We start from the raw sequence: 16,028 nt of genomic DNA on the forward strand, positions 1-16,028 counted from the left end.
ACCCAATCCCAAAGCACCCAGAATTCTAATACTGCCTCATATACCATCCCATACCCCAGCAAATGACAGTTTTGAAAACACAGTGCTTTTCACCTAAGAGTTTCACAACAACCCTAAGAAGGATACAGGATGCTTTTTAGTAACCACATTTTATACAGAAGCACGGGAGAAGAATATACCAAGAGCTTGGACTAGAATCCAACTCCTAGGTCCTTGTTCAGTCTCCTCTTCTTGCTGCCTGTCAGGAATCTGGATGGGAGAAGATAGAGTATGTGATTTATAGCCTCTCATTGCATGGGGTGCCTGTCCCTGGAGTTTCTGTCTGCATTGGCATTCTGCCAGCAGCCACCATAGGTAGGAATCGTTGCTGTCCATGACCAGGGGGAATAATCAGTCTCAGCTATTCCTCAGCTCTAAACAAGCCTAAGTAATTGGGTTTAATTTTAATTTTTTTTAATGGCTTGGAATTAATAGAAGCAGCTGCTGCCACAGTGTGTGGGTGTCCTTCTCCAGAAGGCACAGACCAAAAAAAAAAAAAAAAAAAAATCCCTACATATAATATAAACTCTGAAAAATAAATAATACAGTGTGTAGGACAAAAAGGTTAATTCAAGAATCGAGCAGTGCCTTTTTGTTATCAAAAATTCAGCTGGCAATATGTAGCACTGTCTCTCTCCTCCCACCCTGAGTGCCCATCAGCCCCTGATAAGATGATAATCTGATTAGACACTGGGTGTAAAAATGTGTTGCCTGTATCTGAGCACTCTCTCACTCTTTCTCCCCCTCCTTGTGACTCACCAAGAGATTAGCTGTGACAGAGTGCAGAGAGAGATAAGAATAGATGTGCTGGTGACAGGAGTCCTATTATAATTATTTGGAGGAAGATAGGATTGGAATTAGAATGGGTCCTGTTTGCCTAGGGAGGGTGCATTTAGAATATGGGTATCCATCCAAGGTCCCTGGCTGTGCCAGACATCAAAGAGGAAAAGGAGGGGGGCAAATGGCTCAAGATAGGTGATAGCCTTGGTTGTTCCAGCCAAATGTAGACTAAAGGCCATGTGTTGGCATAGATGACAAATGAGGGATTCAGCTGCCCTCACGAAGGGAAAAGGAATGAAATCTTACCTCAATTTCAAATACGCCTGAGAAACTACATGCCAGTTTGCTTCCATCCCCTGCGTAGATGAAGTAAGGGAACCAAGAGACTATAACTGCCGTTGCTGGATAAATCTGAGGTAGCACAGCCTTGGAATGGTGGGAAGAACATGTGCTTAGCAGTCAGACGTAGTGTACATCAAACAGATAGCACAGCTATGGAGATTCAGAAGGTGCTTAAAATTTGCTACTTCCTTTGGGGATATCTGAGTGACTTTATGATCCCCTTGTTTTGCACACCTTTTTAAAGACTTACAACCTGGAAAGAATGATATTTTGTTATGTCCCTTTCTGCTAATTTGAGGAAAAATGCTTGTGTCTACTGGGGTATTAGGACTCCTGTCTTTCAAGGCTCCTGAAGATGACTAGAGAATGCTGTTGTTTTAGAAAAACTTATGTACTGCATTAGGTCTGGGACTTCTTCCTATGTTCTGGTAACCTCCAAAATGATGCTTTGGGAATTTAGCTGAGGGGTCTGAACAGAAAGTAGAGAGGATGATAGATGGGAGGGGAATCATTGATTCACTCTTAAGTCAACTCAGTCATTTAACAAAATACGTTGAGCTCCTCTTCAGGGCCAAGTACTGTGCTAGTGCTGAGGATTTTGAAGTGAATCAGAAACACAGCAGTGTCTGCAATTAGTATTTAGAGCAATTAATTCATCCTGAAGTTGTTGACAAAGACTTCAAAGAGGAACTATCATTTGAGCTAAGCCTCACTTCTCTATACAGAGATGCACTATGTAGAAAAGAATGGGAATAACAATTATAGGCAGAAAGAACAGCATTTAAAAAGGCAAGGAGGTTTTTGAGAATATGATATATTCAGGGCATGACTTAAAGTTTCACTGGAGAGAGTACTATATATGTTAGTGGAGCTGACATTATTTATTCACAAACATATTTATCTAATTCATAAGCATTCTTGGCACTTCATCTATAAGCCGTTGTATAGGTCCTGGAGAACTAGAGATGAACAATATGTAGTACCTGCCATCCAGGAGAGCTCATTCTCATAGTGGAGACAGGAATATGTTTGAATTGATGTAGTGAGATAGGAGCTATAATAGAGAGAGAGAATAGACAGAGAAATAGAATGAGATAGAAGCTATAATAATGTTTGTGAATGTGTTGAGTGTGTACATGCATGAGAGAGTGTGTGTGTGTATGTATGTGTGCATGTGTGCTTACTCAGAACATTCAGTCATGCATGACTGAATCTGAGGATGTGAGTTACAGACCTCCCTCATTCATGTGGATGTCCTCAAGACATTGAACTCAGGATAAGGCCTTATTCCAAGAGCTGGATCAGCCTTTAGTCCCCAAGTCTTGAAAGCGCACACCACAGGACCTGAAATCTTCCTGGGTGTCTGGCAGGATTGGGTGCTGGGCCATTTTCTTTCTGGGATCTTCTGGGGAGTCATGAACAACCTGCTTAAGCATAAAGGTTCTTCACTCTACCTTTATTTTCATACCATTGATATAATATGAATAACTTCAGAGGCCTGTTGAGAGGAATAAAGAAGTGAATACATTATAAAGTACTTAGAATGGCCTAGCATATGGCCAATGCTATTAGGAAATAGTACTATAATAATTATTATTATTATCTTATTGTTTCCATGGATATCATAGACTATCTGTGTTAAATGGAATCATAAGTCTGCCTTGTCTAACCTCACATCAAGTACAGGAACTTTATCCCCTAAATCTTCTAATACTTGTACTTCTCTGTAAGGCAGCCCTCTCTACTTTCTCTTCAGCTGAATGTTAAAGAGTCTCTATACTGAACTAGAATCTGCCTTCTTGTGATGCCTACCAATGTTATTCTGGGATAAGAAGTTTTTTTCCCTTTTTTTCATTGCTTTTTAAATAAATAAGTATTACTTGAGACTGCTCTATGCCATCACTAGAGTTAAAGAAGTAACACAGTTTATATTTTCAAGAAGCCTACTCTTTGAAGAAATATCCAAATATCCATTTACTTTTATTGTTCATTGTTAAGAGACAAACTAGATGATAAAAATCTTTTTATATCATTTTTTAAAGTAGAGAAAAATAATGACCACTCAATAGTCAGGGAAGACTTTAGAGAAGAGCTGTGTTAAAGGGTAGTCACTTATACATTGATTTGTTCATTTAAAAAATATTTAAACCTTTGTTGACAATTGACTATATGCCTCATCTATCAGTAGGAGTTCACCAAGTATGAAGATGGTGGGGAAGGCAGTTCAGGTAGAGGAAAGATCAAGTACGAAACATAGAGATATTGAAGGTATGGCACAAAATTGTGTTAGGGAGTTATGAGTAGTTGAATATAAACAAAGCAAAGGTTTCAAGGAAGGTGAAATGGGTGATGATGCTGGAATCACAAGGCCATCACAGGCCTTGTGGGCCAAACTGAAATGTGAGGATAGAAAGTTGCTTAAAAGTTTTTTAGCAAGAGAGTACTATAAAATCAGGTTTTTCTGGAAGTAGAAGGTAAGGCTGTAAGTTGGATGGCAAGGGGAAAAGGAGAATGGAAAGATACTGTAGGGATTATGAATACAGGATTTTGAGCCACACTGGCCTAAGTTTAATACAGGATCTGCTGCTCACTGATCTTGTGACCTCAGAGAATCTTTTTTTTCCCTCTCGTGGCTTCAATTTTTTTTATCTGTGTAAAGGGGATAACAGCCCCAGCTCATAAGGTTATTGTGAGGATTAAATGATAATGCATATAAAACACTTAATACAATGGCTGAGACATAACAAACAAAATAAGAGAAAAATCAGAAGTATGTCCCAAATGAAGGAGACATTTTTTCCTCCCTAGTTTCAGCCCCCTTTGCTTTATTGTTTGCATTACTTGAAAGTCTTGAATTTTGCCTGCTGAGCCCTCCTCAAATAGATTTCTGTTTGTATCCTTAGGAAAGTCTAGACAATCTAAGCACTGAACAGCATCTCAGTTTCCCTGAATGATTGCCCCAGAGCCCATTAACTCTACTTTGTCTGCTAATCAGGTTAGGCGTCCGGGCTCACCCAGGAGAGGAGCTGGAACAGCTGCAGGCAGTAGATGGATTCTCCTGATAGCACATAATCAAATTCAGTGGAGACAGCAGGCATTCAGAGTCAAGTTGCAGAACTTGGCTGGAAGAAGAGAAAACTGTGGTGACAGAATTTAAAGCATATACCCTGGTTGGATATACTGGTAAATAAAGAGCTGAAAACAGCATCATAACCTGAGACCTTATGAATATAGGAACCGCTTGTGAATGAAGGCATACTCATCCAGGGCTCTAAGAGACTTAAACTCAGACCTTCAAGTCAGGGCCTGAAGTGACTATCACAGACCATTGGCTGGAAACATTAAGGCCACTTTCACAGACATTATCCCCAAATACAAATCAGGAGCCCTGAGACTCGCATATGCCGCCAGCCTGCCTCACTTTCCTGCATCTTCAATAACATCACAAATGTAGAGCATCATGTATTCTGTCCATACCCACATCCTTGCACTGGTCTGTTCTCTCTCTAATCTTGACTCTTCACTGCTTCCTTCCCTCTCCCTCTTCAGACCTCTTCATTTTCCACTTTTTCCTCTGGAACACAGCTCCATGGTTAATAATCCCACTTCGATCCTCAGTCTTTAAGTTCACTTCTTCCTTTACCCCTTGTCTTAACCAAACTAGACTTGGTTAAAAGTCTATGATGCTTAAATATTTGCTGAGTAAAACAATGAACTGAGGGACTCTCTTGGAGGACATTACTTCGCCCATTGCCCTCTCAAGAAATCCTCATTCTTCTACACTGCAGGTACAGAAGGATCAGGAGGGGTCACTTTGCTCCTCACTCCTCATGCACCTTCCAAGCCATCATTTCTCTACCTCATCACTGATAACTCCAGAATTTAGGGTAGCAATCTAGTTAGAAGAAGGAGTGCCTATAAGATTTGTCTTAAAGATATATTTCCATTATAAGAAGACTGTTATTTATATATTTATTGGCAGTGGCTTTGGGAGTAGGAGGTAAATGGCCTCTATTGGTGGGCCAAAGTGCACCTCTTAACAACCTTTGATACTACTGCTGACTTTTATGTGAAAGTTCTGTTTCTTTGTTGCTTAGACTGCATATCTATCATCCTGTCCTCCTCCTCAGCACTTTCAGTTTCTTACACATCTTAGACCCCATGGCCCATCATTTTAGTCACTTTTTCTAATATAATCAAATACCAGAATATTTAATTAAATTTAATATAATCAAATGTATGTACAGGCATCAATGCCATGTAACCACTGCTGTTCCATAGGAATCCCACAGCTACACCTCCCACCCTCGCCACTTAGCTTCAGAAAGACACTAAGGTCGAAACAAGATTCTGCAGCAAACACTAGTATGTTATAATGCTCTCTGTTCTGTTAACAATTTTCTCCAGGTTGTTCTTCCTGGAGCCGGCACCCTTCTTGTTCTTCTCAATTTCCCCTCCTATACCTTCCTCCTCACGTTTTTCTTCATATGCCCCTGTAGTGTATGGCTTCTCAATTGAATGCCAAGCCAATACAGGTGAGCCTTACATCCTTCATCCACTGTATCTACACTCCCCAGGAGCATCCCTTCCTTTAAGGATCTTCCAAATCAACCTTGGTGGCTAAGACTTATTAAGCAATTGATAAAAAAAAAAAAAAAAAAAAAAAAAAAAAAAAACAAGAGTTACACAAAATGTGGAGCTGAACTGGCCTGGAATTTTCGATGTAGTATCATGGAAAGGGCACAGTTTGAGGTGAGTTTTGCAGGATAAGCAGTATTTGAAGTAATAGAAAGAGATATTCACTGCAGGGAAACATTATGAAGAGGTTGGATATCATAAATCATGAGAGGGTAGAGTAACTCTTTAAAGTGGATAAACGCAAAGACATTATGGAAACTATGACTGCAACATTTTTGTTTCCTGTTTGCATCTCAGTGTTTAGCTTAGCAAAATTGCCCACACAGCGTATTTTAAAGCACTATTTCCCAAAGTGCTTCTGTGGAAAATTAGTCTCATGGAATGCTCTGTAGAAAATAACAGTAATAATTTAGAGAAATGTTGAATATTTTTCCCTTCCTTGAATATATACAATGCATATGAGTTTATTTTAAAAGTTCTTAATTAGTCTTATAATTTAAAAAACCTGACTTCCCCGGGAAAAGTAGGCCTCTCCCATTCATATCTCTACAGCTTCACAGTCTTTATTTACCTTCAAGTCACTTTTAGAAACTGTAATTATATTGTCTACTTATTTTTAATATTTTATTGACCACTTCCCCACTATTCTCCATGAGGACAGAGATCTTGCTTGTCTTGTTTATTATTGTACATCAAGGCCTGGGCATGTGATGCCACATATGTTAGGTGCTCAAAATAAGGATAAACAAATGAAGAGAATGTATCTATTTTTGTTTAACTTTGCATTTTCCAAACAGTTGAGAAAGGGTAGCACTGAATTGTGAGCAAAGAGCTGCCAGATTCAGGTCTGTTTTAGACACTATGTGGTTTGTGTTGTCATTCTCCCAGCCCCATTACCTATGGTTCTTGATGTTACAGTTTTTCTACTAGGCATTGATTTATATGTGTTACCTTTTGAAGCTTGAACAGATGTCTCATATGCCCAAATTTCTTTGTTTATATATTTTAGGCAAAGGCTGCCACCCAAAAATGTTTACTACTACCGCTGCCCAGACCATAGGAAGAACTATGTGATGTCCTTTGCCTTTTGTTTTGACCGAGAAGAAGATATTTACCAGTTTGCTTACTGCTACCCATACACATACACTCGCTTCCAACATTACCTTGACAGCCTGCAAAAGAGAAACATGGATTACTTCTTTCGGGAGCAGCTGGGCCAGAGCGTGGTAAGGCCTGTGCCAGGTTTGGGTTACTCGTTTAGAAACAGGCAATCTTGGGATAGGGACTTAGCAGTGGGTTTTTATGGAATGCAAATAATGAATAGTGGTGCTTTCCAGAACTTTTTAATAATTTACTAACTACAATTAAACAATTACATAATTAGTATTAATTTAACAATTCTTTAAAGTATTGTTTTTATTGTGTGATTTATTGCGACTGTGGGGCACCATAGTAAGATATGAGAAGAAGTCACAGAGTAAGATATGAGACAGATGGTTGTTTTTCTGAATGAAGCTGATAAAGCTCTCTAGCAAAATAAAAAGTTAGGTGAATCCCAAAACCTCTGAGAGAAAAGGAGACTTTTACTAGGTGTTACAAAAGGTATGAAAGCATTTTATTACTGTGAGCTTCTGATATGAAGAACACATTTCTTAGTGAACCAAACTTGCCTGCAGTACAGGTTAGCAAGTGGTGTGCAGTTTGGTTGTGATGGCCACAGTGTGCTCTGTCTCTGTCATCCATCAGTTTCCGACTCTTTTTTCCTGCTCCAGGTTTAGTTTCCTGGGTCTAGAGATTTCAGTTTCCCATTCCATAATAGTTCCCTATTGCTGATGTGACAAACTACCACAAACATGGTAGTATAAAACAACACAAAATTATTTTCTTATACTTCTGGGAGCTAGAAATACAAAATGAGTCTCACTGGGCTAAAGTCAAGGTATCAGCAGATCTATGTTTCTTTTGGAGGCTCTAGGGGAGAATTTATTTCCCTGCCTTTTCCAGCTTCTAGAGGCTGCTTGCATTTCTTAGTTTGTAGTTCCCTTCCATCTTAAAAGCCATCAGTGGCTGGTTGAGTCTTTTTCATGCTGTATCACTTTGATATGAACTCTCTGTCACTTATAAGGATCCTTGTGCTTATAATGGATTTACCCAGATAAATCCAGGTTAATCTCCATATAGCAAGATCTTTAACTTAATTACATCTGTGAAGTCTCTTTTGTTATGTGAGGTAACATAGTCACAGGTTCTGGGGATTAGGAGTTAGACATCTTGTGTTGTGGAGTGGTGCATTATTTTGCCTACCACATCTTCCTACTTCCTTTTCTTTTCTTTGTTCTTCTTTTTTTTTTTTTTTTTTTTTGAGATGGAGACTCACTCTGTCACCCAGGCTGGAGTGCAGTGGAGAGATCTCGACTCACAGCTCACTGCAACCTCCGCTTCCCAGGTTCAAGCAATTCTCCTGCCTCAGCCTCCCAAGTAGCTGGGATTACAGGCATGCACCACCACACCCAGCTAATTTTTATATTTTTAGTACAGACAGAGTTTCACCATGTTGGCCAGGCTGATCTCAAACTCCTGACCTCAGGTGATCCACCTGCCTTGGCCTCCCAAAGTGCTGGGATTACAGGTGTGAGCCACCGCACGTGGCCTCTTCCTACTTCCCTCTCTTCCTCTTGTGCCCAAACTAGGATCTGAAGTTGTTCTCCATACTGAATTCATAGGTTTTACTCTTTTGTTGTCAGCAATACTTTGGTTGCTGAATAAGAATAAGCAGGTGCTAATTTGGTTTTATGTTTTACTCTTCAAAAAGTGTGGATTGTGCCCCTAAAAGAGGCATATTGGACGGGCTCTAAACGTTCTAAATGAAGATACTGGTGAAATTGGCAGAAGATACGGTACTTGGGATTCTGATATGTGTTGGTAGTTAAATGGACTCAGTCTAGTGACTGTGAGTTTCACATAAAAGTGAGACCTATTTCTAAATAAATCCAGGATACCTCAAAAAAGAGAGCAATAAAGAGGGCCTATGTGCAACTCAGGTACCTGAGAGACAAATCTGGTCATGTTATTCTTGTAGTCTGAGATTCTGCATGCACTATGATTTTCCTAAATATCTTTTCTCTACTCCAACCTTCTTCCCAACAGTGCTTCTCATGGTATCTTCCCATTTGTATCTGTTGCCTATATATTTTGAACTGAAAATTGGTATACATGATGTATGAGTCAGCATGCTAGCAGGAAACAGATGGCAGCCTCAAATTAGGATAATCTAAGGAAGGTTTAATAAATGGGCTATTTACAAGGTGTGGGCAATGCATGCAATGACAAGGTATAGTGAAATTCTCTAGGGCTATTAACAACTGAAATGGAATAAAGGGAAGGAATGGTTAACAGAACACAATAGTAGAGAGTCATTTAGTGGGTCATGTCGGAAAGAATTAGTGACCTTCAGTTAAGGTGCACAGTTAGCCTGAGATAACTCCATAGAAAATACTGAGAAAAATAAATATATAGACCTCATTCTCTTACTTATATCTGATCTTCTTCTAGGGGTCCATATTGGCCAACACAACCAGAATCCAAAGAACAAAGGAGCCCATTAATGTAATTCATACAGATCAGCCGCCCAGGGAAAATAAAAGGGTATAGATGGGTGGAGAGTAGATGTAGAGGAATATATAGAATACATTAAGTGCACCTGGTCCAATTAACAGTATATTACTGAACAGTGAGATTATTTGAGAAGGGATTGTCAGAAAAATTCTGAGATTAATATTTGCTAGACATATGAATTATGATATTTTTTAAGAGAATGGGAAGTTCATTCATTACTCATAACTTTTAAGGCAGGATCTGTACATTTCACTCCTGTGCCCACCCCAACCTTCTCTTAGATTTATGACAGCCAGAATGTAGGTGCACAATGAATGTTTATTGAGTGAATGATTGAAACAATGAAAAAATGAATTAAGAACATGTCTGGAAGCAGTGTGAAAAGCTGAGAACAACAGAAAGCTAATAAGAAAAACAATAGGATCAGTTAAGCTTTCAATAATAGATATTCAAAATAACATATATAAAATAACAACAACTTAAACAAGATAGACATTTATTTCTTTTCAATGTAAAAGTCTAAATGTAGGCAATCCACAATTAATTTTGTGGCTCTACTCCTTGAAAGCCTCAAAGAGTCAGGTTCTTTCAGCTTTCTTCTCTGTCATCCTTGGAATGTGGCCCTCAACCTCATGATTCAATATGGAATTCTACCATGATATCTGTAGTCCATGCAGCAGGATGAAGGGGATGGTGGAGAAAGAAGAAGCAGTTTTGTGGCATTGTCATTTACTAGAACTCATTCACATTTAACTAAAGGAAGGACAAGAAATGAAGTCTTTGTTCTGAGTAGCCCAGTTTTAGCTAAAAATTGGTGGTCCTCTATGTGGGAGAATTGACATTGAGGGACAGCTTAAAGTCTCTGCCACAGGAAATCTGAATTCTGCTTTCAGCTCTAACATGAAACTACTTGTATTACCTTGAATTCTATGTTCCCTTTCTGGGGATAATTTTTTCACCTATAAAGTGAGAAAATTGGACTTGAATAGAAGTTTTCAGATTATCCTTGAGGAATTCCTCCGTTGGAAAAAGTAATAGTTTGAAACTCCTGTCCTACTTCAGAGCCTGTGAGAGATAGTGTGGAGATATATAACAAGGTATACACACAAGTCTTCGTATACTTCCAGGAGCATATTCTGTACCGGGGAAAAAAGGCATGTCCAAATAGCTCTGATACTTTAAAAAAATATATAATTAAGGATATAATGAGTTGTTTAAGGAGTTAACAATAAAAATAAATGTCATGGAGAATGTCTTTAAAAGCTAAAGATTTTGTTTTAAGCCATCCTGAAAGATGGGTAGGATTACAGAATACAAAGTTGATAATAAGGTAGCCCAGAAAGGCAAAAAAGCCAAAGCCATTGCCTGGTGGTGGTAGTTGGTTAGAAGTCTGGTTTGATTGGAATAGGGAATTTATGGGGCTACTGGAAGATAAGGCTAGACAAGAAGATTCAGGCAAAACTCTGGAAAGCCCTGATTTTCATATTGGCTACATCCTTTATTCAGATTCTACACAACACACATACTAGGTTTTTTACTTTATATAGACCATTTGATTTTTTCTCACAATAGTTTTATAGAGTAGGCAGAACTGTCCCAGTTTGGGGATAAATAATCTGAAGATAAAAAGATAAGTTTCTTCGTTAAGGCCACATGACTAGTTCATATCAGGGCCAAGATTTAAACCCATGGCTTCTAACACCACGTCCTGGCCCTTTGATGGACATTTTAACACCCAAAAAGATTTTTGAGAAAGAGTTTTACCTTATCCAAAGCAGCATTTTAAGAAAGTACATTTAATGGAAATACGGGGTGTACCTGTGCCATCTGGACTAGATCAAGGAAGCTCTGTGGGTTGGCTCAATCCTGTGTTCTGGGCCTTGATGCAGATACTAGAGATTTTAAGGCTTTCTGGCATACTTTTGCAGACAGGATGATTCTCAGTTACCAGGGTATTTGATATGGCTTGTGTCTGAAGGCATCACTGTAATTAGTTAATCCTTATTCCAATTCGGAGGGAGGGTAATTACAAGTGGGAAGGCTAAACATGCCAGCATCCAGATCTTAGGGAGACCAGGCAGGAAGGAAGATTTTGAATTTTCAGTGCTAGAACTATTAATCACTATGGTCATAGCTGTCACTGGTACTAATTATATCATCCAAGAATATATTTTATTTTGTTACCAGTAACCCCTTTGAAACCTACTGAACAAAACGCCTTTGAACATGTATTTAAAACCGTGATCTGCCATTTAAGATAAGGACATCATGAGAAAGATATTTTTATTATTTTTTAATAGCTTTATTGAGGTATAACTTGCAGTGTATAAAATTCATGCATTGTGAGGGTATAATTTTATGATGTTTAGTATCTTATGATTTTTATAGAGTTGTGTGTCTATTACCACAATCTGACTTTAGAACATTTCCATCATCTCAGAAAGTTCCCTTGTTAATTCTCACATCCAGTCCCAGCCGCAGGTAACTACCGATCTGCTGACACTATAAATTTGCCACTTCTGAACATTTCATATAAACAGAATTAGAGCATATGTAGTCATCTCATGCATCTTGCATTTTTCACTTAACACTGTAATATGGATGGACCTCAAAAATATTATAGCAAGTATCAATAGTTCATTTTAAGTGCTGAATAGTATTCCATTGAAAGGATATACCACATTTTGTTTACCTATTCTCCAGTTCAAGGACATTTGGATGGGTTTCAGTTTGGACTTATTATGAATAATGCTGCTATGATCATTTATGTACTTATCTTTGAATGGACATATGATTACATTTTTCTTGGAGTGAAATCATTAGGAAATACAATAAGTTTATGTTCAACTTTTAAAAGATAAACTGTCAAACTGTGTTCCAAAGAGTAGTGTCATTTTATGTCCTTATCAGCCATGTAGGAGGGTTACAGGAGGGTTACAGTTTCTCCAGATGCTAGCCAATGCTTGGAATTATCTGTAATTTTTGTTACAGTCTTTTAGTGGGTGTATCTCATTATGGTTTTAATTTGTATTTCCCTTTTGACTAATTATATTGATCATTTTCTCATGTGCTTATTTTCCACTTATAAATCTTCTTTGGTGAAGTGTCAGTTCAAATCATTTGCCCATTTTTAAAACTGGGTTCTCATGAGTTTCAAGAGTTCTTTCTGTATTTTAACACAAGTCTTTTGTCAGTTATATGTTTTAAAAATATTTTCCTCTAATTCATGCCTGTCTTTTCATTCATTCTGTTAACCATATCTTTTGAAGAATAAAAATTTTAAATTTGAAGTCCAATTTATCAAATGTTTAATGGATTATGCTTTTGGTGCTATTATGAATGGCAGTACCTGTGCACCAAATCCTTGCCAGCATGTCAGTGTTCTTGATTTTGGCCAATCTAATACGTGTGTAATTGTATTTCATTGTTGTTTCAGTTTTCATTTCCGAATGACATATGCTGTGGAGCATCGTCTCATAGCTAAGAACTCTTTGTCTAACAGAAGGCCACAATGATTTGCTTTTATGTTACTTTTCTGAAATATTTATATATTTAGCCTACATTTAGGTCTATAGTTCATTTTGAGTTAGTTTTTGTGTATGGAATAAAGTAAGGGCCTAAGTTCATTTATTTGCACATGATATCGAATTTTTCCAGCACTGCTTGTTGAAAAGACTAATCTTTACTCAGGAATTATCTTGGCAATTTTCTCTGATGCCTCTGCTCAGTTTATTTGTTTGCTTGTTTTTAATATTCCCTTTTCTTTTTTAGAACAGTTTTAGTTTCACAGCAAAATTGAGAGGAAGATACAGAGATTTCTCAATATAGTTCCTGCCCCTACACATGCATAGCCTCTCCCATTATCAACAATCTTTCACCAGAGTGCTACATTTGTTACAATGGATGAACTTATGTTGACACATCCTTAACACCCAGAGTCCATCATTTACCTTAGAGTTCACTCTGGGTGTTGTACATTCTATGGGTGTGGACAAATTTATAGTGGCATGTGTCCACCATTTTAATATATACGGATTATTTTCATTGTTCTAAAAATCCTCTGTACCTCACCTATTCATCCTTCCCTTCCCATAACCTCTGTCAACCACTGATCTTTTTAATGTCCCCATAGTTTTTTCTTTTCCAGAATGCCATATAGTTGAAATTTGTATAGCCTTTTCAGATTGGCTTCTTTTGTTTCGTGATATGCACTTAAGTTTACTCCATATCTTTTCATGACATGATAGCTTATTTTTTAGCACTGAATAAGAGTCCATTGTCTGGATATAATACAGTTCATTTATCTTCCTATTGAAGGATATCTTAGTTGCTTTCAGGTTTTGGCAGTTATGATAAAGCTGCTGTAAACATCAGCATTCAGGTTTTCATGTGGGCATAAATTTTCAGCTCCTTTGGGTAAATTCCAAGGAGTCCAATTGCTGGATCATATGGTAAGAGTAGGCTTAGTTTTGTAAGAAATCACCAAAGTGTCTTCCAAAGTGACTGTACCATTTTACATTCCCAGTTAGCAGTGAATGCAAGTACCTGTGCTCCACATCCTTGTCAGCATGTAGTGTTGTCAGTGTTCTTGATTTTGGCCATTCTAATAAGTATGTACTGTATCTCATTGTTGTTTCGATTTGCATTTCCCAAATGACATATGATATAAAGCATCTTCTCATAAACTTGTTTGTCATTTGTATATCTTCTTTTGTAAAGTATCTGTTAAGGTCTTTGGCCCATTTTTAATTGGGTTGTTTGTTTTCTTATTGTTGAGTTTTATATAGTTTGGTTTTTTCTTTCCTATTGTAAGCCCTAATTCCCAGGGAATCAACCCTGTGTTTATGTAGGTTAAAGGTAAGCTACTATTGGGCTGAGGTTATGTTCAGCCACCCTGAGCCAGTAAGGCTTCTATCTTCTGCTGGTGGATCTGTGTGTGAGGAGGGAAGTATATTCAAACTTTGGGCAGTTTTCAAGTCTGCTTTACTTTCCCTTTCATGTTGTGTTGCCTATGTGTATATGTGTAGCCTCAAGATTGGTCAGAAGAATGTATTATATGAGTAGTAGTATTATTAAATACCTACCATGTAACTAGCATTATCTAGACTCTGAGGATACAGCAGTGAAAACAGGTTCATGTCTTCATGAGAGTTATATTATGGTAGGAAGAGACAGACAATATTGGAGTAATTAAATCAGCAAAGAGGATCAGTTTGGAGAGTAAGATTTCATTTAGAAGGTAGCACTTAAATCCTGAGATATGTAAGTATTGTCTTCTCCCATTTGCATTTTTAACATGGAGATTTAATGAGATTAAGTAATTTGTCTACATCATGCAACTGGAGTTTGAAGCCAAGTCTTTGTGAACTTTATAATTTTTTAGTGAATTCTTGCAAAGCTGTTCTTTAACACTGCAAATATCTGGTGAGCATCTTCTGCCTGCCAAGTTCTATGTTGGATGCTGGGGAGAGAAGATTAATACAAAACACATTCTGTCCCTGAAAAGTACACAATATAATGGGTGACATAGATGTAAAAATGAATAAAAAGGTAAGATCTGGTATGATACAAGTAGTGGGCAGAGAAGGGGCACAAGGGAGTGAATGAAGACTTAAGGAAGGAGGCATCTTTACTTGAGTATTGAACATGTGTAAAGAGGCTGAGATGCTATGGTGTGTCCTGACAGTGTTACATGACTCCTTGTGACAAAAGCACAGGGTCAGCCTAAGAATAGGAAGGGTGGTGACAGAGGATGCAAGAGAAATAAGTAGAAGCCATGTGAGGAGGACCTTGAATGCCAAGTTAAAGAATTTGAACTGTATCCTGAGGGAAGCTAGGAACCAAGCAAGAGGCAGTATGATCATTGTGACACTTAACCCTTACATCTCTAAACTTCCCCTGCTGGTGGCAGCTTACCTTTCTAATAAGAAGACAGGCTGTCTAGCTGGCTTTCCTTCCCACAGGCAAAGATCTTCGTTAGTCAAGAGTACCAGGAGGAAAACCACCAAGACTACATATATAGTAATAGGAATGACAAAAGAAAACCTTAAGAAGTTGGCCTCTCTGATCTTAACACCTCAAAAGAATCTCTAGAGCTGCCAATGATTATAGGGATTTCATTCAAACTTAGCAAATATATTAATCATCTCCTATGGACAAAGACCTAAACTATAAAAACCAGCATCTTCTTTTAACATTCGAGAAACCTGACTTTTCAGCTCACACATCACCTCAGCAGCCATGCTCCATCCCAATGACAAGGAAGACCCACCATCCTCAAAACAGCTCCCTCCCTGTAATTTCCTCTCTTTGATTCTAGCCCCATCCTCTGGGCCTGCCTTGCAAGTACTTGCTCTTTTAGCTAATAATCAGGCCTATAAAGATACCAAGACAAGGCTGAAGCACTGAGAGCATTGCTTGAGGCCAAGAGTTCAAGACCAACCTGGGCAATATAGGGAGACCTCATCACTACAAAAAATAAAAACAAAATAGCTGAGCATAGTGGTGTGTGCCTGCAGACCCAGCTTTCTGAGGCAGGGAGATTGCTTGAGCCCAGGAGTTCAAGGTTTTGGTGGGCTACAATTGTGCTACTGCTCTCCAGCCTGGCAACAGAA

The 16,028-nt window shown here is 38.3% G+C and overlaps 1 protein-coding gene across 20 annotated transcripts in view; it reads left to right on the plus strand.

Annotated features, from left to right (window-relative positions):
- Positions 1 to 16,028, plus strand: part of LOC105495012 (BEN domain-containing protein 5) — a 1,475,945-nt gene that overhangs the window by 900,134 nt on the left and 559,783 nt on the right. For all 20 annotated transcript variants that reach the window (XM_011764134.3, XM_011764137.3, XM_011764138.3 and 17 more), the window contains one exon: positions 6,809 to 7,025. In XM_011764134.3, the coding sequence (XP_011762436.2) occupies positions 6,809 to 7,025 (217 nt within the window). The remainder of the gene's footprint in view (positions 1 to 6,808; positions 7,026 to 16,028) is intronic.

This window comes from Macaca nemestrina, chromosome 1 (assembly GCF_043159975.1).
Source record: "Macaca nemestrina isolate mMacNem1 chromosome 1, mMacNem.hap1, whole genome shotgun sequence".
In the NCBI taxonomy this organism is placed as follows: Eukaryota; Metazoa; Chordata; class Mammalia; order Primates; family Cercopithecidae; genus Macaca; species Macaca nemestrina.